General features: G+C 36.3%; 1 protein-coding gene across 17 annotated transcripts in view; it reads left to right on the top strand.

Moving 5' to 3' along the window:
- The first annotated feature begins 2,759 nt into the window (after positions 1–2,759).
- LOC107842724 overlaps positions 2,760–24,830 on the top strand; it is a 29,878-nt gene continuing 7,807 nt past the window's right edge. Inside the window, exons 1-8 of one of the 17 annotated variants that reach the window (XR_007045139.1) lie at positions 2,761–4,960; positions 5,045–5,134; positions 5,277–5,342; positions 5,424–5,534; positions 9,175–9,798; positions 9,913–10,546; positions 16,950–17,073; positions 18,458–18,561. Coding sequence is in view for 2 of the 17 variants with exons in the window: in XM_047397083.1 (XP_047253039.1) it covers positions 5,509–5,534; positions 16,950–17,073 (150 nt within the window). In the remaining 15 variants the exon portion in view is untranslated. The other 16 variants (XR_007045137.1, XR_007045145.1, XR_007045136.1 and 13 more) reach the window with 16 other exon arrangements.

Here is a 24,830-nt window from a genome sequence, read left to right as displayed (position 1 = left end):
CTTAGCCAAACCTTTATGAGATCAAGGGATTCCCATATAAGTACCAAACTATTCCAAAACTATTTAAACTATTCATATTATTTAGGGTTCCATTACCAAGTTTAAACCATGCGTAAGTTCCATTGAAAAACCAATATTATAGTGAAAGCGTTATTATAGGCATTTTATCAAACACATTGGGGGCATATTATTTTCAAAACCAAAGTTCATTACCAAATGACAATTCTCATGCAATCAATCATCCTAAATCACCATTAAATCATATAAAAGTATAATTAAAGTATTGGAAAATCATAACCAAGCATTTATAACCAAAACCCCCAAAATTATATTTGAAAATCCAAAATCATACAATATTCAAATCAGAAAACATTGTATAAAACCTTGCCTTTAGTTTGAAATGACAATGAGGGAAGAGAACATGCCTTAAACCAAGATGATGATGGAGAGAAATCACCAAGACAAGATCTAATCTACTCCTTTAGATGAAACCCTAGCTTCTTTTGCCCAAAATTATAGAGTGAATTTAAGAGTGTTTTCCAAGTGTTTAAGAATAGAATAGTAGGGTAAATAACCTCCTAATAGGAATATAATTCATGGGGAATTATTAGGATAAGTGGAGAAATATTCATTTTGCCCTCACTTAAACTGCATTTAATTCTCATCATAGGGTACGACTGTCTCTTACGAGTCGTACCTATACTGTACGAGTGCTACCCACCTCTCATACCCTGGGATTTCCCTCTTGGACCCAACACTCTCCAAGGTATGACACACCAGAACCCGAGTCGTATCCAAGTGTATGACTAGTATCCATTAACCGTACCCCTGACAGAATAGAATCATAGGAGGTTTGAACTCTGACCACTATGCGAGTCCTGGGTACGACTCGTACCCTAGATTATGGCTCATGGTGATCCAGTCATACTCAAATCCAACCTTAGTCACTAAGGCCAAGGTTAAGTGAAGAAACCAAACAACCTTATCCACCGATACAACTCATACCACCCAAGTTGTACCCATTCCAGTGACTAAATTCATCCCACCAACCAACACTGGTCAGCGTACAACTAGACTATACCACCCATACCCAAGTGTACGAATCGTTCCCTAAGTCATATCTTACCCAGAAACTAAAAATCAAGGAAATTTTCTAAGGTCCAGAAACCAGGGTATTTCAGCTTGATTTTCATGTATGTTTTTTTCCTTTATATATCTGTGTTGTTTTTATTTTGTGTAGTTATATATATTAGAACTATTAGTAAACACAGTGTGAGCTACCATTTGGGACTTTATAACTTCCATGCGATGTACTCATAATATATTTTACTTATCTTATTTTCTCCTTTGCTCTGTCAGTCTAAGCTACCTACTAAGTACAAGTAGACTATACTCACTTCTATTATGCTCTTTTGGTACCGATCTTAGTACGATCACTTTTCATGGAAACTTATTTCGTGCTTATCTAAGTGTTGATTTAGGTACTGACGTGCTCTAGGGCCTCAAAGCTGACTCCAGACCTTCTCTTACCTATTTTAGATGTTTTTACTTGTTTTCAGAGACATATATTCATATTTTATTTTTTGAGTTGTATTAGGTACTCTTACACTTATGACACCAGATTTTGGAGTTTTATGTTATTTCTTCAGATATTTGTTTGGTTATATTTCATGTTTGGCCTGACTTCAAAGTCTCGCATTATCTTTAAGTTGTTTAGTGTTGGACTTTCTTTCTTATTTGTTTGACTTTTCTTTGTCTTAGTGATCGACTTACTTATCAAGACTGTGCAAAAATAAGTGTCATCATAACCTAGTTTTTGGATCTTGACAAATCGGGTACTCTTGTAAGAGGCATGTAAAAAATAACATGATAATAAATGAACCTTATGGAATTATTTATTAATGTGGTTTAATTATTATTTAATTACCAATATATAATATATTAAAAGTGTTAAGAGCCTTAGAAATGTTGTTTAAACTTTTTGTCCTTCATTAAAAGTTTTTGCTTTAGATAAAATCATCTTTTTACTATTTTTTCCTAATATTTAAGAGTTGAAAATTAATTAAATATATTTATGGTAAAACCTTTACTTATTAGAAGTCATCAAAACTAATGACAACTAATACTTTTTTCATCAACTTAAGAATTCTAAATCAACTAAATTTGATTTTAAGAAGATTTGAAAAATCTAAAAATAATTATAAAAATGGTAGAATAAGAAAAATTTAAGAAGTATCAAATTTTTAAAGTTTTAAGTACATATTAAGAATGAAATCAATGATTCTGTAAATATTTGACTTTAAAAATAAGGAAAGATTTTAAATATAGAAAAAATAAGAAAATAATCATACCATAGGTATGGTTCAATTGATGCATCTCTCTTAGCCTCTGTCAGCAAGTAAAAGAGGTATTATATGGCAAACGTAAAAGTATGATTCATCAATCACTTGAAACTTCTGATGGTAATATATATGTGTGTGTGCGTGTGTACGCACGCTTACAATAAAATATATGTTTAAATTTATATTATTATATTAAAATATGAAGTATCTTTGAAAAGTGATTTGGACATTTTACACTTCATTAAAACATCCGTAACAAATAAAATCATTTAAATTTTAATAAGAGTACGTGCATTAAACTAGTAGTATATTCTAATATATAGAAGAGCCTTGGAAGCTGCTGGTGGTCGTCCTGCCAGCTTCCAAGGGAAGTTACACCTTTTCATTAAAACTTTTATACGTGTTGTTCTCCAACATCATCTGGTACACGTGTAACAATGGAAAACAAAGGCACTTTCTTAATTTCAATCTTACCATTCCTAATAACTGATAATAATGTAATGGTTTAGTTCATAGGTAGTTTCTCGCACTTTGGCATAGAATAGCTTCCTTCTTTTGTGTGAGTTTTGCATAACGATTTAGTTTTCGACTTTATCACTTGAGTGTTGTTGTATCAAACAAACATTTCTGCTGTATTAGGCAACTATTTAGGAGACTATTTCTGTATTTTAATTTAACATTTGTACTCTACCTTATAGATTTTAGTAAAGCAATTCCTAACCTTGAAACTTCGATTCGACAGTCTTTGTGAGTTCTCTTCGATTATGACTTTTGCTGTTTCATTGATCTGCATATTATTGTTTTGGATTCCTTACTTATGCAAGTTGGTTACTTTATTATCCATTGTTTTAACTCTTCTACTGAGATTCTATGGTATGTGCTTTCACATATGATAATTTCAGCGAAAAGTCGCAAAAGTTGGGATGTCTTGGTTAAACATTCTCACTGACAAATTGAATTGTCCAGCTATTACTCCATTGCTTCTCTCCGTAGTACTATTGCTTCTAAGATGAACTTTGTTTGTTTATAAGCTTACAATGTATCGGTCTATTTTATAATTTCCTTTTCCCTTCTTTTCACGTCAACAATCAGTAAAGTGGATCGTATTAGCCAGATGAACAGTTATGAGGATGACATGTTACGTTCTTTAGTAAGTGTCCCATGGTAAGGTGTACATGTGTTTCTTATTGACTATTTAGAACTCCTTTACAAAATTCTTACATTGTGTTTGAAATGGTTAGTCGTATAGAAATGTCAGCGCCTTCTGGGAGAACATCGGGTTAAATAATCACTTTTACCCTTCCAGCATTTTATAATGCTTCTTACAGATTTCAACAAGATTATCGGTAACCAACACCTTCTTCCAAATAAGAGATCAGCAGATAACATGTAAAGAGAACACACTTTAGTACCTATGCGGAGAAGCCACTGAGCTGAACACGGTTGTATAAATTTCCAACAGAATTTGCCTTTTAACTACCACAGAAAGATTAGAAGTACTTAACACTGACTAAAGAAGATTTACTTAACAATATATTATTTTCATTCTCATAACTTATAGAGGATCATAATGAAACAGGGGCCAACAAAATAGACCAAAGACTTCTTGTGAACACCTTCACAAAAGAAACTACAGGCTGGAATTGTAAGGCCCAGGTAGTAGACAAGTTTCGGCCTCGCCAGAGCAAAGACTCCTCCGTCCACTTCCAAAAAATACTCATGCAAGATAAAAGCGTAATTTTTCCTGTCATAGGTTATTCCAACTCTTTAATGGTCATTTGGGGTACATTATAATATTTCTGCTTCCTTATTGTTGGTGTCATCTTGGTAGCGATATGGTTGCTTCCGTTATATACCCTGCCTGCTATACCTTTATCTTGTGAACTCTTCTCTTCCCTTATCAAGTATATCTACATTTGGTCAAATATTTCTTCCCATTCTTAGGTTTGTTCCTTCTGTTGATGTGTTCAGTTATCACTGCCTGAAAGCGTTTGTTCCTTTGTGGGAACTACATGTAAAAAAAAGGGCATGTCAATCTTTATTCCCATTATTTCCGTTTGAAATCATGGGCTTTAAATATATTAATATAAACAAAGAACAGGTCTGCTAATCTTCATCGTGCTTAATTTTCCTTAGTAACACCTGCATTTACGTACTTCTCTTCTTCATACTCTTATGTCTTTCCAAAATATTTATCATGTGGAATGAAATTGTTACGGAATTGATACATAAGTAAATGTAATAAAACAATTTTCTCAGAATTGGACAGACGAAAAACATACCTTCATTCCTCTATAAATTGTTCTTGCATATGTAAAACTTTTCCTCCTTTACTTGACTATAGGAACAGCAGGTTTCCATAGTACTATACCACGATGACATTCCCAAATACGAGAAACTGTTTGTTCTTTTTCAAACATATTTGGTTTCTTCTATGAAAGTTAGGGATCCCCATGGTTATTCAATACGAGCTGCTACGTATGAATGAGTGGTTGACAGATACACAATTGTTGATCCCATTACCAGCAATGCATTAGAAGAACCTCTGCCTACTCCAACAAAACTGGATGCACTTCCATTCTTGCATATTGAACACCAACATCCAGGTGTTGAATTTGGTAAGCTCTCACTTCGCACCTTTATCTGTAAATATGCCTTATTAACTGACTTACTGCCTAATGTTTTACTTGTCATTACATTAGATTTATTGGCGGTAGAGGTTAATTACAGCGCCATACAATATACAGCTGACCAAAAAAACATTTTAGAGAAGTGAATATGATGGACCAGAGGTAAGTTACTAGACCCTTTACATAGAGTTCACCAAATCTCCTGGTTACTTGATGAAACATGCTTGCATTGTAGTAATTTATGCTTCTGCTATATCTACCAATAATAAACCTTTTATATTTACTATATGGGACGATCTAGCAGATAATGAAGGAGCGACATTATTACACCACCTGCATGAATACCCCATCATTCTTGCCAAACGTACAGGTTACTGAATTTCGCTGTGGTATATCATTTACCGTACTCTCGGCAAATCTTCTTTTTTAATTCTTCTTTCTGTCTATGCAGCTAAAGGAGCTTTCCCTCTTTTACGCACACAACTCTAAGATTGGCAACAAGATATCAAACAATAATTTTAACAAATGCTCAGTACATGCAAGCTACTACATTGATGAACTGGTAATCGTTAGCTTACTCCCCTTTAATAGCACTATATGAAAATATTTTTGTTTACTTAACATTTTTAGGGTGAAGCACAATAAAAAATGTTACTATATTACACTCTAATAAGTTCATCGTCATCACCTTCCTCGTTGAATCTGGCGCTTGTTGAAGATCAAGTAGTATCTATATCAGCCATTACAGAGTTTTTATCTATGGTTAGTTTACTCCAAAATGTACACGTAAGTTTTAATTATTTCCATGAGCAAAAAAAATGACTAGCCTTACTCGCATCACACCAACATAGGCAAAAGTCTACTTTTGTGGTATTGTAAACCTAATATCTAATAGAAAAAGCATCAGCCAACCAACTAAATTTACAGGTGGTTGTCACTTTTGACAAAAACCATAAAGCTAAATTTACAGGTGGTTGTCACTTTTGACAAAAACCATAAAGCAATCATACACGCATAGGAACTTCAAAAGTGTAGTCCATGGTCTAACCACATATATCTTCAACTTGATAATGTTAGTGTATCCTAATATTGTAGGTGCAACCTTTCCCCGTGGAAGGCAGAATATCACTTTTGAACCACCCTTAATTATTTTACTTACTCGCTTGCTCAACCTGTAGTCACTATATATGTCCTAAGACTATAAAAATAGTTTAGTGCTTTAACTGTAACTTACATCAGGTATTGGTCCCCAGGTAAGTGCTACTTTAACCGCATTATCTAATCTCTCCAATGTGCACTTTGTTGTTCCTCTGTCTATCAATTGAAGGGATATTATTTGCAATTCCCTCACACTAACGTCATATGTTGCTGTGAATTCTACTACAATTTGATCAGCTGAAAACAAAAGGCAAAATAATCCAGTAGGTGTAAACGAAAAAAATAACAAAACCAAAAGTGTAACAACCTTATATTCATCCATCTATTTCATGCACATCCACCGATATGTTTTAGGTCTCTTGTTTAGGCAGGTTATTGAAAGTTAAATTGGGGAAGTTGAACAAACTTATCATTATGTTTTTGTAGAAAATGTCTTATGTCGAAAATGTTTTATAGTAAGGAGTAATTTTTCTTTAATTTAGATTAAGAAGTCATTTCCTACATCAATTTACAGTGTTTGTAGGGAATAAGCATGTGGCATGTGAGAATTACCTCAAGCAGATTCTGAGGTATGACAATCCTATTTAGTCTAAGCAAGAACCAATCCTGAGAAAAGAATATTAGTATGCAAATATATTCACTGCTTAATATTTTTCCCCATGTCAAACAACGATCCTTTTTAGTGAAATTAAGATGGTTTGTCTAATACCCCAATGTCTTCTTAGCTAAATTCCGTCCAGGGAAAGTCTAAGCATTAGCTTATAGAATGATCAAAATTATTTTTCATGTGGAATTTCCTAGATTTCAACCTTTCATTATGTAGATGACTGAATTAGCTTTCCAACGATATAAGATTCGTCCAAAACGGACCCTCGGTGAAGAGGTTATGAGTAATATAAGGTTCCAGTCGTAAACATCGTCATTTTGGGGTCTAGCGCATCGCGGAGAGGGTTAAATTGACAATTGTCAAATTCCAGTGGGGCTCCACAATGGTGGCGCATCGTGGAGGTACCCAATTTCCCAAATTCCAGTGGGGCTCCGCAATGGTGGCACATCGTGGAGGTACCCAATTTCCCATTCATCAAATTTCAGTGGATCACCATGACTGTGGCGCGTTACGGTGGTACCCAAATTGGGTTTTTAAGTTCAAATTTCCAGTTCCATTCAGGAGTCATTAAGGATAAATTTGACTTTTCCCTAGCCTTTAAAACCGTCCAAACAAAGCATTTAGGGTATGTTTTGAGCAACTTAACCCTATTTTTATTAAAATCATCAAGAATCCTCTCTAGGATTTCAAACAAAAACTTTAAGAAACCCAAGATTCGATCATGGGTTTTTAAAATCGATTGAAGATTCAAAATCCCCAGATCATAGGCTTTAAGAAGCACCCGCTAATTTCTTAAATAGAGGTACGTGGGGTTGTCCTAAATTTCATAGGCATGTTTTCAAAAAGAAATTTAGGCAAGACTTTAAATTTATACAAGTATATATATGTTCTTACAAATGGGGGTTTTCAATTGATAAAAATAACATGTTTTGATATATGATTTTGAAAAAATTATTGAGATATCATGGGGTTGTTTGTCTGAATGTATTTAAATGGTTGAATTATGAACATGTGACCTAAAATTTCAAAAGGGTGCGATGTACATAAGTTGCGAATTTTCTAAATTCCCCATGATAATGTTTATATCCCATAATATACTAGTGTTAAACAATTGAGAGCATGAGTTTGGCAATTGATGTGACATTACTCATAAATTATTAAACTTCTTGAATAATGCATGTTGAGAACCATGGTGTATGTGTTTCAATGGCGTGAAAGTCATACATATATGCATGTGGTAAATGGTATGCGAAGTTGGAAAGTTGATGTGATATTGATGACTTGCAAGTCGAGTATGATGATACCCTACAGAGTATATGTGATTGATTAAAATAAGTTTAATGCATTGATTTTGTGAGATAGGTGGTTACCCAAAGAAAGCACAAGTCAAATGACTCTATGCTAGAAACTGTGTTTCCCGACTCGGGAACTTGGTACTCTGCTGTGTGATCTTATGTACCTGATGTTATGTCATCCCAAATTGGGACTATGGTTAGGAGCCCTGCTTTGTGATCTTGTTCACTATCATACTTGATTGGGTCGAGACACCTTGTTGTGTGCTCTTGTGTGTCTTTCCCTCACTTATACTCTAATCTCGGAGGCAATCGAGATTTGACAGTTGGTGAAAATATGAAATTGTAGGGTGTACCACCTAGCTTAAATGTGTTGAATTTTTATTGAAAAATCATTATTATGCCCATGTATTTTTGAAATCATTTTGCAATAATGTGCTTTATATCAGCTCTCATTTATTTTATATAAAAATCTATACTTTGTTTTGAATTATTCTGCGTACCAGTACTTTGTATTGATCTCCTTCCCTCCCAGGTTTGGAGGCACTGTCTAGGGGTCCTGAAATCAGTAGATTCTTCAGATATTTTTATAGAGACAAGTGGTGAACCTTCTATAATCCGGAAGGACTGATGTGTGGTAGTTTATTTATCATTTAATAGTTTTGGGTCTACTGGGGGCCTTATCCCAGTTTTCAGACAGTTGTTTGTTTTAGTCATGTAGTAGAGATTTCCCAGACGATTTTCAGATGCCGATAAATATTGTGGGACATTATTTTCCATTATTGATTTCATTGGACTCATGACCATGATTTCGTAGTATTGTGAATCTTCTGTATTTCTTTTATCATATGAATTATGTGCATGATTACAAGATAAATAGGGGTGTTTTGGGCCTTCATGATTCAGAATACTTATCATGGACAGGGCCCCAGTTCGAGTCAGGAAAAACTTGGTATCAGAGCACGATTCATGGTCCCAGGATATCTGCGAAATTGCATTGGGTAGAGTCTTGTTTATGGGTGTTTAGTGCGCCACAGTTATAAGCAGGAGACTACTAGGCATTTAGGAAATGTTTCCCTTTTTTGTGATTTAGTTCATGCTTTAGAGTTAAGTTTGTTCCTAATTAGTGATCTTTTTTCTTACAGAAATAACAATCATGCCTCCTCGTCACAGTACTAATCAGAGTGCTCAGAATTATAAAGTCTGTCCCACTCATGGCATGAGGACACATAATAGAGCTCCCAACCCAGACCCTGTCCCTACTCCGAGAGTCCCTCCAGTCTCGACTAGTCCACCTCAGGCTCCACGGACTAATGTTAATCATCCCCTGACTGCTCAGAGAGATATTTCAAATGCCGAATTTAGACAGTCTATTCATATGCTAGCACAGTTGGTGGCTAATCAGGCTCAATGATTGGAAGATGTTGGATATGCATCAGTGACGTCGGAGGCTACTAGGGTGGGATAGTTCATGAGAATGAACGCACCCAAGTTTACTGGCATCAAGGTAGAAGAAGATCGGCAAGAATTCGTAGATGAAATGGAGAAAATTTTCATAGTGATGCATGTGGATCAGATTGAAGGTGTTGAGTTGGCAACCTACCAGCTGAAGGATGTAGCAAACCAATGGTACAATGAGTGGGAGGATGCAAAGAGTGACAATGCTGAGCCCACAATTTGGGATAAGTTTGTAGAAGCTTTCCTTGATAGGTTCTTTCCTCTAGAGCTGAGGGAAACTAAAGCAGAGGAGTTCATGAACCTCAAGCAGGGTAAGACGAGCGTGTAGGAGTACACTTTAAAATTTAATCAGTTGGCCTATTATGCTCCTGAGATGATGAGTATTATGAGGGCCCTAATGAGGAAGTTTGTTTTTGGCCTTTCAGATGATCTGGTGCTTGAGTGTCAGGGAGCTATGCTGAACAAGGAGTTGGACTTTTCTAGGCTGACAGTTCACAGGCAACAAGTAGAGGAGAAGAAAAAGAAGATTTCTGAATCTAGGAAGAAGGAAAGATAGGCAAAAAGAGCCAGATCTGCCGACTAGGGTCACAGTCAGCCTCAAAGCGGTAAGTGCAGAAATAAATGGTAGAAGAAGAAGAATTAGGGTAATGCACAGTCTGCTGCAGCACCCCAATATCTAGACCACCGACAGACAGATAATCTCAGAGTTTTCAGACTCACCATGGATCCAGAGCCCCAGTTACTCAGTCACAGGGCAGTGTGGCCCAATAACGTCGTACTTATCCTTGGTGTGAGACTTGTGGAAAGGATCACCCAGGGAAGTGTTATTTCAAGGGGAGAAATTGTTATTCTTATGGCAAGGTAGGTTACCTTCTGAGAGATTGCCCTTCTACTGGAGGAAATATGAGGGAGGGGGGGAGAGGGGAGGAAATAAGTACCAAGCCACCTCCACGGCTCCTCCTCCTAAGGGTGCCCTCTCAGCTACCAGGAGCGGTCGCAACTGGTTATATGCTTTGACCAACTGCCAGGAGGCAGAAGTTTCCCCAGACGTTGTCACCGGTATGTTACAAATCTTTTCCTGTAATGTTTATGTGATACTTGAGCTCGGGTCTACCCTATCTTATGTGACCCCTTATATGGCAGTTGGTTTTGGGTTTGAGCTCGAAGTTATTGTAGAACCATTCACTATTTCCACTCCTGTAGGTTATTTTTTTATTCGTAAAAGGGTGAATAAAAATTGTGTGGTGTTTATTCTTAGCCAGGATACTGTGGAAGACCTTATAGAACTTGATATGGTAGACTTTGATGCTATCCTTAGGATGGACTAGCTCTATTCGTGTTATGCCACACTTGATTGTAGAACCCAAAAGGTTACTTTTTCTTTCCCGAATGAGTCACCAATTAAGTAGGCAGAAAATTCTGTGGCACCTAGAAGTCACTTTATCCCTTATCTTAGAGTCTGAAAGCGCATCTCTAGAGGTTGTATGTACCATCTAATTTGAGTAAAAGATTCCAAGGTTGAAAGTTTTCCTCTTCAGTCTATCCCTGTAGTAAATGAATTTCTAAAAGTCTTTCCAGATGATATCCTAGGAATACCACCTGATAGGGAGATAGAGTTTGGTATTGATGTGTTTCCAGATACCCGCCCTATCTCTATTTCACCATATAGAATGGCTCCTGTAGAACTAAAAGAGTTGAACGAACAGCTAGCAAATCTTCTAGATAAAGGTTTTATATACCCCAGTGTGTCACCTTGGGGTGCGCCTGTACTCATCATGCGAAAGAAAGACAGATCCCTTCGTATATGCATAGACTACCGCCAGTTGAACAAGGTCACTATTAAAAACAAATATCCTCTTCCTAGGATTGATGATTTTTTTGACCAGCTTCAGGTGCTAAGTGTTTTTCGAAAATAGACCTTCGTTCAGGCTATCATCAGTTGAAGGTTAGAGAGTCAGATATTCCAAAAATAGCTTTCCGAAATAGATATGGTCATTTTGAATTCTTAGTCATGTCCTTCACACTGACTAATGCCGCTGCAGTTTTCATGGACCTAATGAATAGGGTTTTCCATTAATTTCTAGATTTGCTCATCATAGTGTTCATTGATGATATTCTGATCTATTCCAAAAGTGAGAAAGACCATGCTAATCACCTCCGAATTATCCTTCAGACCCTTAAGGATCATCAGTTATATTCTAAGTTCTCCAAATATGAATTCTGGCTGAATGCTATTGTCTTCTTGGTGCATATTATATCTGGTGATGGGATTAGAGTGGATCCCCAAAAGATTAAGGCAGTGAGAAAATGGCCCAGATCCACGACTCCAACTGATATTCAGAGCTTTTTGGGTTTGGTGAGTTATTATAGAATATTCATAGAGAGTTTTTCCTCCATAGCTGCTCCGCCACTAAATTGACTCAGAAAAGGGTGAATTTTGTATGGTTTGACAAGAGTGAAAATAGTTTTGAGAAGTTGAAGGACAAGATGACTACTGCTCCTATTTTGACTCTTCCCGAGGGGTAGATGGTTTTATGGTATACTATGATGCATCCCGTGTGGAACTTAGTTGTGTTCTGATGCAGTATGGTAAGGTGGTAGCTTATGCGTCTAGGCAGTTAAAGGTGCATGAGCGAAACTACCCCATTCATGACTTGGAGTTAGCAGCCGTGGTGTTTGCACTTAGAATCTGGAGGTATTATCTCTATGGAGTGCATGTTGATATTTATATTGACCACAAAAGTTTGCAGTATGTTTTCTCACAGAAAGAATTAAACCTCAAGTAGAGGCGTTGGATGGAGCTTTTGAAAGACTATGATATGAGCTTGTATTACCATCTGGGCAAGACAAACATTGTAGTTGATGCTCTCAGCAAGTTGTCTATAGGCAACCTTTTTATGTTGAAAAGGGGAGGAGAGAGATGGTAAAGGACATTCAACGTCTTGCAAATCTGGGAGTATGACTCTTAGATTCCGAAGAGGGGTGGTCGTTCATGAGATAGCTAAATCATCTCTTTATGTCAAAGATCCCATCTTGATACAGATTAAGAGAGATGTGGGTCAACAGAAAGTAATGTCATTTGAGATTGGTGGCGATGGTATTCTGAGATATCAGGGTAGATTGTGTGTGCCTGATGTAGATGGGTTATGGGAAAGAATCCTTAGCGAGGCTCACACATCGAGGTATGTTGTTCACCCAGGCTCTACAAAAATATATCATGATTTGAAAACAATTTATTGGTGGATAATATGAAGCGTGATGTCGCTAAGTATGTTGTCAAGTATTTGAATTATCAGCAAGTCAAGGTGGAACACATGAGGCCAGGTGGTACTTCTTAAGAGATAGCATTGCCTTTATGGAAGTGGGAGATAATCAATATGGATTTCATTACAGGACTTCCAAAGTCCCAAAGCCAGTATGATTCTATATGGGTAATTATAGATAGGCAGACCAAGTCAGCGCACTTTCTGCCTGTCAGGACTAACTATTCAAGAGAGGATTATGCTAAGTTGTTCATTGCAAAAATAGTTTATTTGCATGGGGCACATGTGTCCATTATATCTGACTGAGGTACGCAGTTTTATTCTCTGTTTTGGAGATCTTTTCAGAGAAGTTTAGGTACCTAAGTGAACCTAAGTACTACTTTTCACCCCCAAACGGATGGGCAAGCGGAACGCACCATCCAGACCCTTAAGAATATGTTTAGGTCTTGTGTGATTGATTTTAAAGGTAGTTGGGTGGAGCACTTTCCATTGATAGAGTTCGCGTATAATAATAGTTTCCCTTCTAGTATTAAGATGGTTCCATTTGAGGCATTGTATGGCAGAAGATGTAGGTCACCAATAGGGTGGTATGAAGTGGGTGAGATGCAGATGTTTGGGACTTATCTTGTTCCTCAGGCAATGGAATATGTGAAGCTTATTAGAGAACGACTTAAGATAGCTCAGAGTCATCAAAAATCCTACGCCGATGTTAGGAGGAGAGAGTTAGAGTTTGAGGTTAGAGATTGGGTATTTCTGAAGGTTTCTCGCATGAAGGGAGTTATACGATTCGGAAAGAAAAGTAAATTGAGTCCTCTCTATATAGGACCATATCAAATTTTAAGGAGAATAGGTGGTATTATGTATGAGTTAGAATTGCCTGCTAGTCTGGGTTCTGTCCATCTGATATTTCATATATCCATGGTAAATAAGTGCATCGAAGACCATTCTTTGGTGTTGCCTGTAGAAGAGATCAAGGTGACAGCCTCCTTATCATATGAAGCGGAGCCTATTGCAATCCTAGATCGTCAGGTCTGGAAGTTAAGAAGTAAAGAAATAGTTTCAATTAAGGTGTTGTGGAGAAATCAGAAGGCTGATAAAGCCACTTGACAATCAGAAGACATGAGAACAAAATACCCACACCTTTTTGACCCATTAGATGGTGGATTTGAAGTTACAACCCTTACCTAAATCTTTCTATGCTTTAGTATGCTTGGAATCATGCTTGTCTGTGTTTCGGATCATCATTCGGGGATGAATAATCCCAAGGGGGATATTGTAACACCTCGACGTCTTCTTAGCTAAATTCTATCTAAGAAAAGTCTAAGCATTTGCTTCTAGAATGATCTAAATTATTTTTCATGTGGAATTTCCTAGATTTCAACCTTTCATTATGTAGATGACTGAATTAGCTTTCCAACGATATAAGATTCGTCCAAAACGGACCCTCGGTGAAGAAGTTATGAATAATTTGAGGTTTCAATCGTAAACATCTTTATTTTGGGGTCTAGCGCGTTGCGGAGAGGGTCAAATTGACAATTGTCAAATTCTAGTGGGGCTCCGCAATGGTGGTACGTCGCAAAGGCACCCAATTTCCCACTCGTCGAATTCCAGTGGACCACCGCGACTGTGACGCGTCGCGGTGGTACCCAAAATCGAGTTTTTAAGTTCAAATTTCCAGTTTCGGTCAGGAGTCATTAAGGGTAAATTTGACTTTTCCCTAGCCTTTAAAACCATCCAAACAAAGGATTTAGGGTATGTTTTGAAAAACTTAACCCTATTTTCATTAAAATTATCAAGAATCCTCTCTAGGGTTTCAAACAAGAACTTCAAGAAACCCAAGATTCAATCGTGGGTTTTCAGAATCGATTGAAGATTCAAAATCCCCAGATCATAGACTTCAACAAACACCCCCTAATTTCATAAATAGAGGTACGTGGGGTTGTCCTAAATTTCATGGGCATGTTTTCAAAAAAGAATTTATGCAAGACTTTAAATTTATACAAGTATATATATGTTCTTACAAATGGGGGTTTTCAATTGATACAAATAACATATTTTGATATATGATTTTGAAAGAATTGTTGAGATTTCATGGGGTTGTTTGTCTGAATATATTTAAATGGTTGAATTGTGAACATGTGACTTGAAATTTCAAAAGGTGCGATGTACATGAGTTGTGAATTTTCTAAATTCCCCATGATAATGTTTATACCCCATATTATACTAGTGTTAAAACATTGAGAGTATGAGTTTTGTAATTGATATGACATTACTCATAAATAATTAAACTTCTTGAATAATTTCATGTTGAGAACCATGGTGTATGTTTTTTAGTGGCGTGAAAGTCATACATATGTGCTTTTGGTAAATGGTATGAGAAGTTGGAAAGTTGATGTGATATTGATGACTTGCAAGTCGGGCATGACGATACCCTATAGAGTATGACGTGATTGAAATCGTGTTTGCCGACTCGAGAACTTGGTACCCTGCTATGTGATCTTGTGTACCTGATGTTATGTCATCCCAAATTAGGATTATGGTTAGGAGCCCTATTTTGTGATCTTGTGCACTACCATAATTGATTGGGTCGAGACACTCTGCTGTGTGATCTTGTGTGTCTTTCCCTCACTTATACTCTAATCTCGGCGGCAACTGAGATTTGATAGTCGGTGAAAATGTGAAATTGTAGGGTGTACTACCTAGCTCAAATGTGTTGCATTTTTGTTGAAAAATCATTATACTATGCCTATGTATTTTTGAAATTATTTTGCAATAATGTTCTTTATATCAGCTCTCATTTATTTTATAAAAAAATCTCTACTTTGTTTTGGATTATTCTGCATACCAGTACTTTGTATTGACCCCCTTCCCTCCCAGGTTCGGAGTCACAGTCTAGGGGTCCAGAAAATCAGTAGATTCTTCAGATAGTTTTGCAGAGACAAGTGGTGAGCCTTCTATATTTTGAAAGGCCTGATGTCTGGCAGTTTATTTATCATTTAATAGTTTTGGTTCTATTGGGGGCCTTGTCCCAGTTTTCAGACAGTTGTTTGTTTTAGTCATGTAGTAGAGATTTCGTAGACGATTTTTAGATGTCGATAGATGTTGTGGGACATTATTTCCCATTATTGATTTCATTGGACTCATGACCATGATTCCGTAGTATTATGAATCTTTCGCATTTCTTTTATCATATGAATTATGTGCATGATTACCAGATAGATAGGAGTGTTTTGGGCCTTCATGGTTCGGAATGCTCGTCACAGCCAGGGCTCCGATTTGGGTCATTACAGTTTGATTACAAAGAGTGCTCAAGTATCACTGCCGCATGGCAGAGTCATGAATTATAATAGTTCGTTGGTCTTTACCAATCATTATTTGGCCGATCCATGAAACTGGTGCCCCGAAACCAATCGTGCAGTGCATGGATTCATATAAACAACTAAATAAAGCTTACACAACAAGAACATTATGATCTATGAGGAAAACTTAGGATTCACTCGCAATTATTTTAATCAAGAGACGTCACTGGAAATTATTTCCAGTTTAACTTGGAGGAAATACCATTTCACACAGAAGAAACGCTGACATAGTTTTTGTTTTGACAGTGTTTTCTATTTAACTATTTTCCCATTAATATGCATCTATCCCATATAGTTTTTGTTTTGATAGTGTTATTGGTTTAACTATTTCTCCGTTAATGTGCATCCATCACACACATCATGTGTTCCACTCTTACTTATAGATCATATCCACGGGCGTCAACGTGTAATGCCATTCAAGTTTACAAAAATGTCAAGGATGTTTTTGTCTTCTCTTCCGGCGTTATCTCACCAAATTGATTGAATACACTCAACAAAAAACATTTTAAATACCCTAGCTTGTTGTAACCTTCCCTTTGAATTTATCAGTGCCCACAAAACAAGATACTACCTTAGTTGGCTGCTTTGCTATCTAAACAGATGATTTTATTCATTTTGTCATAAATTGATCACATAAAATGATTCTAGCAGACACAAAAATGCCAAACAGACACACTTAGGCATGTGTACATGTTACAACTCCACTCTGTATATGTTGACATGCTTTTAATTCGCTCTGCCGGTGTGCCACCACAGCTGAAACTTTTGTACTTCTACTTCTTATCTTTGTAAAAAAAATATCTGCCCATGTATTTTAACATGGTTTTATTTTATTCACAGGTGCCACTTCGACCTTGACATCATGGATACAACTGGCACAATTACAACAACCATCTCAGAAGCGTTGGGAGAAAGATTACTGTCCCTAACTGCCGAACAAATATATGAATCTGCTGTAGTTCAGGTACAGAATTACATACCACTACCAACGACGAAAACTCCTTCTCTTACAATTATCTTCTATGGATACATAAAAATACCATGTTACATATGCTCCTACTTAATATGATATGTTTTACTATTTGCATTTAGCAACAACCATTCTTTGTTGCCCATCTAAATCACCAGCTCGCTCATAACTGCTTAAGCTTTAGTTAGAAAAGCCAGTTTTCAAATTTCCAGACCAAAAACCTGGTATGTTGGGTCTTGCGTCCTTCAATGAGGTAGAAATCTCAATCCATGCAACATCACCATTACCCACGACTTTAACAGAGACAGGTAAGAAGCAGAGAATTGAACCACCCACACCGGTGAAAAAGAATTAGAAGTAACTGCACTTTCAATATTTTAGTTGCCACATTATAGAGCTTAATAATTCTGAACCAAAGGTAACAGAAATCGTGCGCCTGCTGATCTCAATATTCGTGGAAGTTTTCTCTTCGATAAAAAAATTATAATATTTTTATTTATAAAATTTAGCATAGCGAGAGTGATAGAGATTAGAAAGAGAGGATTTGATGCTGCAATAGAAAACGTGCGTCTACTGATCTCAATATTCATGGAAGTCTTCTCCTTGATTAAAAAAATTATAGTATTTTAATATATAAAATTTGGCATAGCGAGAGTGATAGAGATTAAAAAGAGATGATTTGAAGCTGCTAATAGTCCAGCATGTCTATGTTTGAGAATGTCGGAGTCAAGGACTCTAAAATCAGAGAGGTAAGTTGAATGGCATTACATCATGAGCAATTTGTGGTATAAACTGCTTGATCTCCACACTCTACCAGTTTCCTGTTTACCTTATGCAAGTCCAATAATGAAACAGTCAGCTCTGTGTAATATATAACTTGAAGGAGCTTGAAAGAAATTGTCTAAACCAAAATTTTCCATCTCAATTAGTGTAAACAATCTTTTATGGGAATACGAGGGCAACTTTCCCAAAAGTGGTCGACGCTATTAGGACACGCCTCTTATCTTCTTGCTACTGCTAATTCCTTTTCCTGAATAACTTCCGTTAATGGATTTTATCGAGCACAACACTAGCCCTTAGTTTGTCTCTTTTACTTTTGTTAATGTATATTTTTGCATAACTTTCAGCGGCATGGCATTATTCATATTTTCAACTATTTGTCAACGGCTCATTTATTAAGGCTTACCGAAAAAACACAGACCTGATTTAATGTAATTGAACTAATCTGGATAATGCTCAGTAAAACAAATCTTCCTCTTAAGTTATTACAATTTCATTCATAATGTCATCATTTCATATTTGGATGCAATATGGGCCTCAAATTTACTGCTTACTATACCAAATAACCATGTCTAAACCTCTTACATTTCCCCCATAGGTGGTTAAACCCAAAACTAAATGCAGCAGGTTCAGGTGGTCTGCCATGTACAGCTAAATTTTTGTTGCCTCCACCAACTTCATCACATGGTATAGCATGTACAGGTGCTTCCCTATACCAACATCAGATCACAGGCTGTATGAATAAACTTTCTGCGTTTTGCTGTCTGCAACCACAGTCTACCATGGATGACGTACATGTTCATAGTTTTTGGTATGTAAATAGTGTTGGGTTCATAGAAGTGTGAATGGAAAATGAAGAAAAAATGGTGGAGAAGAGGGGACACCAATTTGGAAAGTGTACTCCCAAAATTGGAAAGTTCACTAATTCTACCACATTGGTGGGAGAAAGGAACTTTGGAGTGTTTATAATGATGAACACTTACTCCATATGGTAAGTGAGGCAAGAAATAAGAGATACCTCATGCCATCGTCGCTCTCTCAGCTCGGCTTCGAATTTAGATTTGGATTTGGAAAATGATCGATCGATGAGATCTATCTTTTTGGACAAAATTTATTTGAATTCCGAAAATACCAATAATAATGCAGTAAATATTTGTTGTGTTTAATACTACATTTATATTATTTTAGTTTCATTACAAAAGCATCGAAAGCATCCATGCAGAAGCTATTTTGAACAGATGCTTCAGATAAATTTTGGAACTGATACAATTTTTCATTGAAATGGTGCACAATTTTGAAACTGAACTGATGTACTGTTTCAGTAAACTGATGCACTGCTTCAGAACTGATGCATTATTTTAATGAACTGACATACTTAATTCACAAAATGGCATGCCCGTTCAGAACAGTCATAATGTTTGGACGAATAGACATGAATTTACAGAAAAGGTTACACCTTTTAGATGAACCTTTGCCACTTTTCAGAATAGGCATCTTGTGGCTATAAAAACCTAGTTTCATCCACAGGTTTGAATAAAAAAATTTCTAATTAAAAACTCTCTTCTTGTCTCAAAAATATTCTGTGTGATCACTCAAAAAGTTCTGTGAGTTCAAAGATATTCCAACCATTTGAGGTACTGCTATTGTTGGTCTGTTAGCCATTTTATCCTAGAAGGAAACATTCCACAACCTCGGGTACAGTTAGGGGGATTATTTCCTTAAGGAAAATCCATGAATTCGGACGACTTGGCTATTTTCTGTTTCATCTTAATTTCTGCAAAATAAAATACACCTCTTGGAAAGGTCATTTTGATCTTATGTTGAGGGTATTTAATGTACTTTATTGTGTTCTTGTTTATACTTGAAATCAAGTTGAAGTTGGTGTTGTAATATGCAGATTCTGCATACCCAACTATATTGTGGAAAATAACAATCTTAAGGAAATAACACTATTACAGAATCTGTATAGCTTGTTTTTGGAGATTAAAGCTTGTACTTTCTACTCCACCTGAACTTAACTAGTGATTTGAAGTCATAAAAACTTCTTCATAAGTTAAAGATCATTCGATTGGCAATTGAAAGTCATAAAAACTTCATTGTTAACTAGAAACAAGAAGAAAAATTTACAGTTGCTTAATTTTTATAAGTAGTATTCTGAAAATACTAAGTATTTTTTGTCTTGTGGTGACAGAAAAATGGCAACTGAAAGTCAAATGATGGATGCGACAACGTCTATGGGGGCAACTAATATTGCCACATCAAGTCGCACAAATGATCTGCCAACAAAGGCACCTGTGGAGAAGCCCAGAAAATTTTTAGACATTGACTTTAAGCGGTGGCAGATAAAAATGTTCTTTTACCTCACCACTTTATGTCTGCAGCGGTTCACTAGTGAAGACTCTCCTGAGGTACCCGAGGGAACCTTGGACAAAGACCGCTTCATTATTGTAGAAGCTTGGAAACATTCAGACTTTCTTTGAAGGAATTATATTCTGAGTGGTCTCCAAGACGACCTCTACAATATTTATAGTGGAACCAAGACATCAAAGGAACTGTGGGGGGCACTTGAACGAAAAGATAAGACGAAGGATACGGTAATTAAGAAATTCTTTGTTGCACGGTTTCTGGACTTCAAAATGATAGATAGAAAATCTGTTGTCTTTTACGTACAGGAGTTGCAAATCATCATACATTATCTCCTAGCAGAAGGTTTAATTGTGAATGATGTTTTCCAAGTAGCAGCGATAGTTAAGAAGCTACCACCTTTATGGAAAGACTTCAAAAACTACTTAATGGATAAGCGCAAGGAGATAACTGTCGAAGATCTTATTGTCCGACTGTATATTAAAGAGGACAATAAAGCTGCCGGGAGAAGGTCAAAAGGGAATTCTACAATTAATGGAGCACATATTGTAGAAGATGACCAAAACAATTCAAAGAAAAGAAAGAAAGTTGAACATAGAAGCAATCAACCCAAGAAAAAGTTCAAGGAAAAATGCTTCAATTGTGGCAAAATTGACCACAAGTCGACAGATTGTCGAGCCCCGAAGAAAGGCAAGAAAAAGGATCAAGAAAATATGATTGAATCCAACAAAGAATGCGATGATTTGTGTGTTATGTTCTCAGAATGCAACTTGGTGGGGAATCCTCGCGAATGATAGATGAATTCTGGTGCCACCCGCCATGTATGTGCCAACAAGGAGTTGTTTTCTTCATTTGCTCCGGCTCAAGCAGAAGAAATGATCTACATGGCTAACTCTGCTACTGCTAAGATGGAGGGAGCAGGAAAAATTTGCTTAAAGATGACTTCCGATAAGGTCTTGACACTGAACAGTGTGTTATATGTTCCGGAGTTACGTAGGAACTTAATTTCTATTTCACTCCTAGATAAGAACGGATTCAAATATGTAACCGTTTTTGAAAAAATTATAATTCGCAAAGGAGAAATATATGCAGGGAAAGGCTATCTGACCGAAGGCCTTTATACAATGAATGAATGACTGTTGAAATAAATAAAAGTTCAAATTTTTCTTATTTGCTTAAGTCTTATGATTTATGGCATGAACATTTAGGCCATGTTAATTACAAAACGTTATGAAAACTGATTAACTTAGAAGTTTTGCCGAACTTTGAGTGCAAGAAATCAAAGTGTCAAACGTGTGTGGAATCGAATTATGCAAAACATCCTTATAAGTCTGTTGAAAGGAATTCTAATCCCTAAGACTTAATACACACTGATATTTGTGATATGAAATCTACACCATCACGTGGTGGGAAAGAGTATTTCATAACTTTTATTGATGATTGCACAAGATATTATTATGTCTACTTGCTAAATAGTAAGGATGAAGCAATAGATGTATTTAGGCAATATAAAACTAAAGTTGAAATCAGTTAGACAAAAAGATCAAAATGATAAGAAGTGATAGAGGTGGAGAATATGAATCTCCCTTTGCGCAAATATGTGTAGAGAATAGAATAATCCATCAAACTACGGCCTCATATTTACCTTAATCTAATGGAATTGCGGAAAGGAAAAACCAAATTTTGAAGGAAATGATGAATGCCTTACTTATAAGTTCTGGTTTACCGCAAAACTTATGGGGAAAGGCTATCCTTATGGCCAATTGTATACTCAATAGACTTTCCCATAGTAAGACACAATAAATTTCTTATGAAAAAGAGAAAAGAAGGAAACCCAACTTGAAATATTTCAAAGTGTGAGGGTGTCTAGCGAAGTTTCCAGTTCCTATACCTAAAAGGGTTAAGATAGGACCTAAAACGGTGGACTGCGTGTTCATAGGATATGCAAAAAGTAGTAAAGCATGTCGATTTTTTATTCATAAATCCAAACATCCGGATATTAATGAAAATACGATAATTAAAACAATGCTGAATTCTTTGAAAACTTTTACCCGTATAAAATAAGACATGAAGTCTAGTGGAGGATCTAAACGACCTCGAGATGAACCAAGTGAGAATGTACATAATGAAGAAAATCCAAGACGCAGTAAACCATGGGAATTGGTTGACCTTCCTCCCGAAAATAAACCTTTAGGTTCTAAATGGATCTTCAAAAGAAAAATGAAGGCGGATGGTACTATTGACAAATACAAGGCAAAACTTGTAGTAAAAGGCTTCAAACAGAAGAAAGACCTTGATTACTTTGATACATACTCGCCAGTAACAAGGATAACCTCGATTCGAATGTTAATTACCTTGGAAGCGGTATATGATCTTCAAATCCATTGAATGGATGTGAAGACCACATTCCTAAATGGAGATTTGGAGGAAGAAATATACATGGAACAACCTAAGGGTTTTGTGCTTCCAGGAAAAGAAAATAAGGTGTGTAAACTTGTTAAGTCACTTTATGGACTAAAACAAGAACCTAAGCAATGGCATGCAAAGTTTGACCAAACCATGTTGGCAAATGGATTCAAGATAAATGAATGTGATAAATGTGTATATATTAAAGACACACCAAATTACCAAGTCAATGTTTATTTATATGTGGATGATATGTTGATCATCAACAGAGACATTTATGACATAAATGCAACCAAATGAATACTCGAGGGCAAGTTTGATATGAAAGATCTTGGAGTTGTAAATGTGATCTTACATATAAAAATCCATTGAACTCCACAAGGGTTAGCATTATCACAATTTCATTATATCGAAAAAGTACTTGACAAGTTCAAGTATATGAAATTCGGTATTGCCAAGACTCCATTGGATGTGAACTTTGCACTTTGAAAGAATGAAGGTGAAAGTGACTCAAAATTGGAGTACGCAAGAGTATTGGGATGTTTAATGTATATAATGAACTGTACACGACCAGACATAGCATGTACAATTAGTAAATTAAGTCGGTACACGAGTAATCACAACAAAACTCATTGGATGGCTATGAAAAGGGTTTTGGAGTATCTTAAATACACTCAAAACTATGCGTTGCATTATAATAAATATCCTGCGGTACTGGAAGGATATAGTGATGCAAATTGGATCACCGAATTGAATGAAGTAAAATCCATAAGTGGATATGTATTTACTATTGCTGGAGGAACAGTTTCTTGGAAATCATCCAAACAGACTTGTATTGCTCGCTCTACAATAGAATTTGAATTTAAAGTAGAATGGCTCCAAAATTTCTTGGAAGATATTCCGTATTGGCCAAGCCAGTGGCACAAGTATGTATACACTGTGATAGCCAAGCGGCAATAGGTAGGGTAGGGAGCATGATGTACAACGGTAAATCTCATCACATAAGATGGAGACATAATACCGTTAGGGAACTTCTCTCTAGTGTAATTATCACTATTGACTATGCAAAGTCAAAGGATAATGTGTCGGATCCACTTACAAAAGGCCTATCTAGAGAAAGAGTGGAAAGAATATCCAAGGGAATGGGTTTAAAGACTAGGACGAGTCAGCATGGCGGTAACTCTACCTAGCAGACTGGAGATCCCAAGAGCTAGGTTCAAGGAGATCAAACAAAGTTGTGTCTGACAGGTTCAACATTGTCAATTACCTCACCCATTCTCATGATGTAGACAATGTATAGTAAACTAGGATAAGACTTAAGGTGAAAAGTCTTTTAATGATTATCTAAATTTGGCAGATTTGACCAAATAGGTTAATCTACAAGATTGAATGTTTAGAAATCACCTATGCGAGGGTGAAGTGGAAGCCGCTTTAAGGAGAATGTTAGTAAAGTCCTATTCTTTAAGATCTCATAAAACCGGGACTGTTTATGGCTGAAAAGAACAAAACCATGACAACCATAAACGTTAAAAGGCTGGTTGTGTGACATGTATTATCTAGGTGTACAATAAAGCTTGACGGTTCAAAGATATCAAATCTACCGATTGACCAAGTGCATCCGATGCATGTTCACTACGAAAAGTTCAAAAGAAAACCCACTTATCCAGATGCAATTAGTCTTTGCTTGATGATCACATACTTGTCCGTAAAAGTTTTATGAAAAATAGCCATTCCCCATTCATGTGGGGGATTGTTGGGTTCATAGAAAAAATAGTGGAGAAGAGGAGACACCAATTTGGAAAGTATACTCCCAAAATTGGAAAGTTCACTAATTCTCCCATATTGGTGGGAGAAAGGAACTTTGGAGTGTTTATAATAATGAACATTTACTCCACATGGTAAGTGAGGCAAGAAATAAGAGATGTCTTGCACCGTCATCGTCGCTCGCTCGGCTCGGCTCGGCTTCGGATTTGGATTTGGATTTAAATTTATCAAATGATCGATCGATGAGATCTATCTTTTTGGACAAAATTTATTTGAATTCTGAAAATACCAACAGTAACACAGTAAATATTTTTTGTGTTTAATACTCCATTTATATGATTTCAGTTTCATTACAAAAGCAATGAAAGCATGCATGCAGAAGCTATTTCAAACAGATGCTTCAGATAAATTTTTGAACTGATGTAATTTTTCACTAA

Source organism: Capsicum annuum, chromosome 9 (assembly GCF_002878395.1).
Source record: "Capsicum annuum cultivar UCD-10X-F1 chromosome 9, UCD10Xv1.1, whole genome shotgun sequence".
NCBI classification, from domain to species: domain Eukaryota; kingdom Viridiplantae; phylum Streptophyta; class Magnoliopsida; order Solanales; family Solanaceae; genus Capsicum; species Capsicum annuum.
This window is presented reverse-complemented; position numbering and strand designations above follow the sequence as displayed.